Below are 9,196 nucleotides of genomic sequence, written 5' to 3' on the forward strand. Positions count from 1 at the left end.
GCACATCTTAGGGCCCCTTTTACTCTCTCAGGAAACGCAAGCAGGGAGGGAAAATCTCCTTTATCTGGGGAGAGGGGCTCTGCGGCAGCCCTGGAGGCCGCTGTCCTCGCCCGCGGAGCCTTCCCGCGGCGCAGCCGGGAGAGGGTGGCCGTGCCCAGCACGCCCGGACTCCCAGCCCTCGGGCCTCCCGGCACACGGCGGAGTCTGGGTGCCCGGAGCGGCGAGGGGCACGGGGCTGGGCGCTCGCACCACTGGGCAGCGGGGGCTGGGGCGCGGGGGTGGCTCGGGCCCTCCCCGAGAACGCGAAGCTTCGCGTCCCTCGGGTCTCGGGCTCCCCCATCCCTAGACTCATCCTCTACCCGTGTTTCTCCCTGTGGGCGCCGGCCAGTGTCTGTGTGTCCTTCTGGCCCAGTCCCTAAGGGCGTCTAGCACTGTCTCTAGCTGGCGAAGGACACGGGGCGCAGAGCACGGGGAAGGCCTGATTTGTGCCACTTGTATCACAAGTGCCAACGACTGCAAGGGGAGGAGGGGGACCCCCAGGCGATCCTCAGCCCTGCAGCTCCGCTCCCCTCCCCAGGACGGGGCGCCTGGAGAGGCCAAGGCAGGGCTGCTGCTGCTGCTGCTAGGCTGCAGAGTCGGGTGCAAGCACATCTCTCCAAGGCGCCTTCTCTGCGGGGCTTTCCCCAGCTTTCGCCTGTTTTACCCCCTTCCGTGCTACTTAGTTTGGAAAAGGATGAGATGGGAGAGACCTGAGGTTGCCAAACGCCCCAAATTAGGTTGGAAGCAGGTGCGGGGGGTAAGAAGAGTGCGGGCAGCGGGCGGCGCCTGGGTGTTCTCCGTCTTTCGGAGCTGCCCAGTCCCCCGCGGCCGCCGCACCTGCGGGTCCCCCACGCCGGGGCAGAGGGCGCAGAGGGCCTCCCGCCCCTCCCCAAGGGCTTCCCCACCCCTACACTGCAGACCCGGATCATCAGGGCGAAAACGCCCAGGACGTGTCCCAAACTGGTTCGCATCCCAGCTAGTGACTTGGCCTTCAGACCGGGTCCCTTTTCTTGCAGGGGGTGGACGGGGTTATGCGGGGCGTGGGCAGGGGCGGGGGCGGGGGGAAGACACAACTTCTGTAAACTTTTATTGTATTTTAGCTTCTTTCCACTTCTCGGGAAACACACGCGCACCGCCTGCTTCCCATTCCCCCTGTGATACAAAGTCGATGTAGAAGTTGGGGGCGGGGGACCCGCGCGGAGGACGGGCGGGTGACCAGTGCCCCCCGGGAGCGCGGGGAGGACGCGAGGGAAGGAAGGGACCGTGTGTGTCTTCCGTGGAACGCGGGGAAAGGGCCGGGAAGGCTCGGGTCGAGCCGCTGCGGGAAGGTGCGGGCTCCGGCCCTCGCTGCTGGCCGCCGTCCTCTCGTCGAGCGCGCCCTCCGCGAATGCTTTTTGGGGTAAGGGCTTCCGGCTATCGAGTTATGTACAGCAAGCCCAGACCGCAAAAAGATTCGCGAAGGGCAGAGTCTGCCGGCGTCTTCGGTCCGCCGCCGCCGCCGCCGCCGCCGCCGCCTCCAGCCCGGGGTGGCTCCGAACCCGGCGCCGAGCCCGCCGGCCTCCCCTGCGCGCTCCGCCGCGGCTCAGCCTTCCCGCCCCGCGCGCGCCCCGCGCCCCCCGCGCCTCCTCCACGCCGCCCGCGACCCCCGGCTCGGCCCGCACAGGCGCGAGCCAGGCGCGTGGAGGGAGAGGAGCGGAGCGCGGAGAGGAACCAGGCACCCCGGCGCCCGGCCTCCACCCCGTCCGCGCGCGCGGCGCCCCGAGCCTCCCCGCCGGGCCGGCCCACCAGCCCGCGGCCCCCTCCGGGGCTCCGCCAGCCCCGCTACAAGGTCGCGCATCTCCGAACAGGTACAGTTCGGATTCCCCCTGCGCCCGCTCCCGTCCCTCCTAGTCCCCCAGCCGAGGTTCCAGCCGTGACTACAGGCGCTGCGTAAAGAGAAAAACTCCCCCAGAGCACTAAATAAATACAGACCAGGCCGCCCGCTCATTGGTGCGGACTAAAATCGTCACCCACCAATCAGGGCAGAGCTCACATTTCCCTTTTTTTTTTTTTTCCCAGAAGGGGGAGGGAGGGGAAAAAATATTTCCATTTCTAATTATTCAACAAAACCCAGACTGGAACACGTTAAAATCTTGTTGTTGCAAAAAAGCTGGCCGGGACCCCTACCTCCCCCCCGTATCCCAGCCCGAGTGAGGGGAGGGGTGCAAGATACAGAGCAAGGGAGGGTGAAAGAGAGAGAGAGAGAAAGAGAGAGAGAGAGAGGGAGAGAGACCTCTCCCAACGGGATCCAAGCCAGAAGATGCAGACAGAAAACGACAGGCAAAGATGAACATAAAATAAATCCAAACTCCACGATAGTCAAGCCTATTTCTAGAGAAATGAGAATGTCTCAATCTCCCCCCACCAAAAAAAAAGTTCTGAATGCTCAAGAGCGGTGGTGAAGCTCCTCCCTCTGCACCCTTCCCCAGACCCGTCTAGATATGGGGTGTCTCGTGGCCCACTCGCCTCAGCTGCCCTTGCGCTGCTGCAGCCCCCCCTTCCTCCCCATTCTGCAGATGGCTGAGGGGAACAACAAGGGACGAGCCCCTCGCGGGTCGCCGGCTCCCACAACCGCGGGAGATTCTGGCCTCTGCAGAAGGAAAGAGCGGGGAGGGGCGGGGAGGAGGGCGATCTCTGGCGTGCGTCCTCCCTGCTCCCGCTCCCCCTCTCCCCCGCGGCCCCCGCGGCCCCGCCATCCATCCAAACTTTGAGGGGCTGCCCTCCTTCCTCCCACCGCAGCGCCGCCCTTCCCGCGTCGGCTCCGGCGCGCCCCCCCGCCCCCCGTATCCAAGAAGGGCGTGGGCAAGGGAACGTTCCGAGCACCTCCCTCCCCAACCGGAGTCTCCTCGCCGCCTCCGCGGGGGAAAACTCAGCCAGGGTGGGATGCTGCAAACAGTGCAACAAAGTTGCCATATTTGTCCCCTGCCTGCCCGGGATCGACGTGCGGCGGGCGCGGGCGCGCACACACTCCTGCTCCGCATGCCGGGGACGGGCGCCCCTGGACGGAGTAGCCCGCGTCCCCGGGCGCCTGTAGACCCTCCTCCCCGCCCCTCCATCCCACTCCATCCCGCTCCATCCCGCTCCATCCCCGGCCCAGCACCCCGGGCACGGCCGCCGGAGACGCGCGCGCACACGCCCCCCGAGCGCTCGGGGGGCTCCCGGGTCTGCGCCCGCCCCTGCGCCGCGGGCCCACGCGAGGAAAAGTTGCGCGCAGCCCACCTGCCGCCGGCGCCCCCCCCCCCCGCCCCGGCTCCTTACCTGGGCCCGGGGCCCCGGAGCGCGCCGGTCCCGTCCGCACTGCAGCCGGCTCCGGGAGTCCCTTCCGCGCGGCCCGCTCCCCCCGGCCTCCCCGCCCCCACGGGGCCCGCCCGGCGGCGGACGGGCTCTCCAGGTAAGTATATAAGTTACTGTACTGTGTGGGAGGGTCACGATCTCGGTAATTGCCGCTCCCCGAGCTTAACCCCTGCGTTCCTGCCTTCCTCCAACTTGTTGAGGACTCGTCGGGCCGCGGGCGAGCGAGCGAGCGAGCGCGCCGGCCGGGAGGGGGGCCGGGGCAGAGGGGGAGAGGGGGAGAGGGGCTCGGGCCGGGCGGGGAGAGCGAGACGGCGGGCGGCGCCTCCAGATGCCCCCCCCCCGGCAGCGGTTCTCATTGGACAGGTCTTCCCCCCACCCCCGGCTCCCCCGGCTCGGCTCCCCCCCCACCCGCCGTCTCCCATGTAGGGGACGTCTCCAGGCAAAGTCACGATTCCTTCTCAGTTCGGAATGAACTGTGACTAGAGCCATGACGCAGCCAGCGCGCATTACTCACTTTTTGCAGTCACGACTTGGGAATCCGTGCTGGCTCCAACCAAAATTACACCGCTGCCATTGAATTATTTAATAGGATCCAGTCCGGGGGTAAACTTGTGCGTTGTGCAGAGGGATGGGGGAAACGAGGACAGGAGGCATCCCCCCTCCTGCTCCAGGACTCCTGGACCCCCTCCCCTCCCCACCATCACCGCTGCTCCACGTGCTGCAAGTGTTTTCTAGCGCTACTACCCCTCCCAGGCCGGCCGCTCCAGCCCCCCCATCCCCACCCCCAGCTAGTTTCTTTGCAAATGTGCCAGAATTTGTAAACACGACCACGCAACTTTGGGGACCGAGAGGGGCGAGGCTGGGGGGGAGAAAGGAGTGGGTCCGGGTGAATGACGAGGAGGCCGAGGGGTGGGCCGAGAGCTGCGAGCAGCTATGGTTGGAGCTGAATTGCCCAGGCACCGTGTGGGCTGCAGCGTTATTTGTGTTATTCTCTGCAACATCAGTAACAGCCCTTGTTACTATTGTGAGTCGACGAATACTCAGTCTCTCTCGGCCGGGGAGCCTTGCAGAGAGGGACTGCTCCTGGACTAAAAATAACTGGACCCACCCTCTTTATTTTCCCCCTGAGGGCTGCGCCTTGGGTGCCCTGCGTGGGGGTCAGGTCATGGAAGCCAGAGACTTGCTGCTTTAGAGCGGGGCAAGGGGAGTGCAGAGCATCTGGGCTCTCCTCCTCTCTCACCTGAGGGCTATCCCCTCCCCAGATACTTACCTCACCATCCCGAGTTTATTTTTTTTAATTATGTAGAAAATATCCCTGTATGCAAACAAGCTTATTGCAGATCTGCAAGATTCATCCCCCCTAACGTGTTCGGCCCACCTTTGTGGGCCAGTTAGAGGATGCATTTTTTTTTTTTATTATCCCTGGCGGAGGACTTAATCAGCATGAATGTCTTTGTGTGCGCGTGATATTCATCCCCGCTCTGGCCTCTGATAACCTTCCTCCCTCCTCACCTGTCTGGCTACAGGTTTGGTCAAAGTGTCTGGAGCTGACTGCAATGAATCTCACTCTGGGTCGAGCCCATAACCCCAGGGACTTGACCGTCTCCTCAATAACATTTGGCGACTTGGGGAAGAACCCCCCCATTTCCCAGGTTCCCTCGGAGCCGGTTTCCAGAAGCCCTTTGGCTTTTGACTTTAAGGCGCCGCGCGTCGTTCCCAAGCCTGGATTCTCTGCGCATCGCACCAGCAACTCCTGTGCTTTGGTTTCTAATTCATTCATACCACAACTCATTTGGGGCTCCTGTGACTAGGACGCGAAGGAAGGGGGGATAGTAAGAAAAATGCCATAATGCACAGACACATCTTTACACACCTTACTGGGGAACTGCAGGATGTGGGGGGCATGAAGGGGGAGGCGGCGAGGGTCCGAATAAAGCAACCTATAGCCTCTTATTTTGAGAGTCACCATCACCGGAGAGAAATCTTTCAAACTCACTGGCGGGAAGGTGCGGGAGCCTGGGAATGGAGACCCAGAGAGGGACTGGCCTTTGCGAAGAAAGCTGGTGAGCAACCGGCTTTCGGTTCCTGGAGCGCTGGGCCCTGGCTCATCCTCGAATCTAACACTTGGCTCCCCCCCTCCTTTAATTTTTTTTCCCTTTCCTTCCCACTCACCCCTCCTTTTCCCCAAAGCTCTCGCCGAAGTCACGACTCTCCCCTTTGAACATCCTTAACCCGCTCCTTTCCGCATCCCTCTCCCGCAGCCGGGGCGGGGCTCCCCGCAGCTGGCGCCAACCCCGCCCCCTGGCGCTCGCAGCCGGGCTCGCCGCGGACCGAGGGATTTTCAGCACCTGCTTCGGTGGACAGCTGCCGCGCCCTGAGCCGCGGGCCGGGCTCCCGGGCCTCGGCTCCCACCCCAGGGAAGCCTGTCCAGGGAGCAGAGGTTGTCCCCCTCTTTACCTCCCGGCCCCATCCATGCAATTTTAATTTATATCACATCGCCTCCATTAATCTCGCAGCGAGATGGTCCATTAAGTGGGATCTGGGCACCCTTTAAGACAGAGAAAACCGGGAGGGGCGGGGGGCAGGCGAGAAAACCGGGCTCAACAGCGCCGACCCATAAAGAGAGAGGGAGTTGCAGCAGCTATTGATTCAGAGATTCGTCAGGGTGATTCCCGGCTCTGCAAGAATTCCCCCTTTCAGTTCCTTTGCATGCAGCCCCAAATCCATTACACACACACACACACACACAGCTATGCCCCTCACCCTCCACTCAGTCCCACCCTCTTCTTCAGAAAGGGGTAGAAAGGCAGCCAAAAAAAGAACCCCAGAGCATGCACAAAGTAAGCCTCAGCTCATACTCACAGTCTGCGGCATGCACATGACATAATATTACTTACCCAAACGGGAACTCCTTAAGAGAGAGAAAGAGAAACATAGGGGGAGGGAAGAGAAAGTGGAGACAGAGAGGGAGACAGGAGAGAGGAGAGGAAAAATCCAACAATTAATTTCCAGACATAGTTGGGGGGAGGCAATGCGGTGATGTCCAGGTTTTCTTCCACCCGCGCTGGCTTTTTATCCAGTACAGCCCTCGGTCTATTTCTGGAACACGATCAAACCCTGATGCTATTTTTAGCAAGAACTGAAAAAACCTCCACACACAAAGGCATTTCGCTGGAACGTTACATCCAAAACATTAAATGTGCATTAAGCGCCCCCTCCCCACTTGTTTCTGCACCACCAGACTCGCTTGCATTACTGCAGGTGATGTTTTTCAAAGAGGAAAAAAAATACCCAAATATTATGTTTTCCCACCCTCCCGTTAACTCCCGTCTGCCTCTGCCTGTTGCAAGCTCCTTGCAGTCTCCCCAGCAGAAGGCTTTGGAGTGGTTGTATTCTTTTAGAGCTGCCTGTCTTCATTGACCAGATTCCCTGATTGCTGGGGGGCGGAGGGGGGGCGGGGAAAGGGGGTGCTTAGGCCCCTTCCCCAGAGGAGCTTCCCAAGCAAGCTCTGGAGTCTAACGCTATCCACGATGGAGATTCCCAAATGAGGGAGAGGAGAAGAAGCAGAAGAAGAAAAAAAAAAAAAAAGAGCTTCCATACCCTTCCCACGTTTCCCACCCATGCTTTGCAAAATCGCGCTGTGTTTGCAACACACCGCCTTTGGAAATGTATATTTTGAAAGCTGCATGTGCGTGCGTGCGTGTGTGTGTGTGTGTGTGTGTGCGTGTGTGTGTTTTGCGTTCTAGTAAATTCACTACGAGAGGGCTGGAGAAAATAGACTCCTGAAGGCAGCGCGGAGCAGCCGCCTTGAGTCTCCTCTGCCAGCTTGCGTCAGTCAGGAGCTGCTGACGTCACGCGCAGATTCTCCTCTTCGGTGGGTCGGCTGCGGCCGGGAGGAGGCTCCCGCTCGCACTCGGCGCTTTGTGCTCGGCGCGGGCGGCCGCCACCCGGGCGTGCTGGCTGCTGCGGCCCGAGGGCGGGCCCCCAGCTCGGCGCCGCAGCTCGCCCCAGCTCAGCGCCAGCTCGCCCTAGCTCATCTCCAGCTCAGCACCCAGCTCAGCATCCAGCTCAGCATCCCAGCTCGCCCCAGTTTATCCCCCAGCTCGCCCCAGCTCATCCCCAGCTCGCCTAGCTCGCCCCAGTTCGCCCTAGCTCGCCCCAGTTCATCCCCAGCTCGCCCTAGCTCATCCCCAGCTCATCCCCCAGCTCATCCCCAGCTCATCCCCCAGCTCGCCCCAGCTCATCCCCAGCTCGCCCCAGTTCATCCCCAGTTCATCCCCACCTCGCCCCAGTTCAGCCCCAGCTTGCCCCAGTTCAGCCCGTTCTGCCCTAGCTCGCCCCAGCTCATCCCCAGCTCGCCCCAGTTCATCCTCAGCTCGCCCCAGTTCATCCCCAGCTCGCCCCAATTCATCCCCAGCCCGCCCCCAGTTCATCCCCAGCTCGCCCCCAGTTCATCCTCAGCTCGCCCCCAGTTCATCCCCAGCTCGCTCCAGTTCATCCCCAGCTCGCCCCCAGCTCATCCCCAGCTCATCCCCCCCATCCGCCCGGGACCCCCCGCAGCCCGCGCGACCCGGCAGGGCAGCGGCGTCCTTTCCCCGCCCTTCGGCGGCCGCGCCCGCGCAGGCAGCGAGGGCCGTGACTCGGGTGGATCTGGGCGCCGGTGGGGCAGAGCGCCCCGGCTCCGCGAGTGACGCAGGCGCCAGCTCCTAGGGCCGCGCGGTGCCCCCGCTCTCGCCTCCCCCCCGCCCCTCCCCCTCTCCGGCTCCTCTGCCCACGCATCCTGCTTGGTCTCCCACGGAATCGGCCAGCTGCAGCCTCCCAGAGCTACAGACAGACAGACTCCCGGGCAGGGACAAGCGAGCCTGCAGCTGCACGCGCACACGCACACGCGCGCGCGCACACTCCCCTTTGTAAATGGCCAGCAGCGTTTAGGGGCTCCCCGGGATGGGGGGCGGCTTCCCAGGCCCTGGGCCCCAGGAGTCACGGGGGGGGGGGGAGGGCCGGCTCGCTGCTGCAGCCTCGCCCCCGCCTCACCACGCAAAAAGGGAACCCACCTCCGCAGATATCCTGATGGCAGGGGAGTCACCAATAAACAACTTTTGTTGAATGGTGAGGGAGGAGAAAATTCAACAAAGATGCAGATGCTCAGTCCCCAGCGACATGACCAGAACTTTTAAAGACTAGGTGATGGCTTACCCTTTCTCTCTCTCAAAGACCCACAAAGAGACCTTTTATTTTTTTCTTCTTCTTAAAATAATATCCCTGAAAAAGGAGCCCAGTGGATCAGTGCTATTTTTAAACCTATCCGAATGGAGCTTTTTTCCTGAGGGTGACAAAGCGTGTGTGTGTGTGTGTGTGTGTGTGTGTGTGTGTGTGCACTCACACGCCTCGGTGTGTTGGTTCTGAATCTGAAGGTTTCAGCAGAAGACCTGCCACACCTCAGTATGACAAAGGGTTTATGGATTGGTGGAGTGATGGAAGTGGGAAGAATTCCTGCAAATTGAAGGATCTGAACAAAATCACACCCTACAGGGATTACCCTGCCCAAATCTCAACTCACATAACCCTTGCCCGGACAGGCAGGGGGGACACTGGAAAGCAGAGACCTGGCTTGATACCTGGTTTATCACCTTTATTCACCCTCATCCTTAACATTCCCTGACAGTGGTTTCCCTTGATGCCCATAAACAGTCTTCCAGAGGTTGGTTACTGCTACAATCTGGGACACCAGGCCTGGGAGTGATCATGGGTGGACCTTCCATCAGTGTGACCTTTAACCCTATCTTCTCTCTCTTCACACCTTCCTAGGCTTCACCGTAGCTTG

At 61.5% G+C, this 9,196-nt stretch overlaps 1 protein-coding gene across 1 annotated transcript; it reads left to right on the forward strand.

Annotated features, from left to right (window-relative positions):
- The first annotated feature begins 1,426 nt into the window (after positions 1 to 1,426).
- LOC129494161 (basic proline-rich protein-like) lies at positions 1,427 to 8,063 on the forward strand. The gene is made up of 3 exons (XM_055300920.1): positions 1,427 to 1,968; positions 2,595 to 3,469; positions 7,234 to 8,063. Exons 1-3 carry the CDS (start codon positions 1,427 to 1,429, stop codon positions 8,061 to 8,063), a joined length of 2,247 nt encoding a protein of 748 aa, XP_055156895.1.
- Positions 8,064 to 9,196: the final 1,133 nt, after the last annotated feature.

Source organism: Nyctereutes procyonoides, unplaced genomic scaffold (assembly GCF_905146905.1).
Source record: "Nyctereutes procyonoides isolate TBG_1078 unplaced genomic scaffold, NYPRO_anot_genome, whole genome shotgun sequence".
NCBI lineage: Eukaryota > Metazoa > Chordata > Mammalia > Carnivora > Canidae > Nyctereutes > Nyctereutes procyonoides.

Coding starts and splice junctions, on each gene's coding strand:
- LOC129494161 (XM_055300920.1), top strand. CDS start 1,427: ATGCTTTTTGGGGTAAGGGCTTCCGGCTATCGAGTTATGTACAGCAAG. Junction 1,969..2,594: donor GCCGTGACTACAGGCGCTGC/GTAAAGAGAAAA, acceptor CCCATTCTGCAG/ATGGCTGAGGGGAACAACAA. Junction 3,470..7,233: donor GCGGCGGACGGGCTCTCCAG/GTAAGTATATAA, acceptor CGTCACGCGCAG/ATTCTCCTCTTCGGTGGGTC.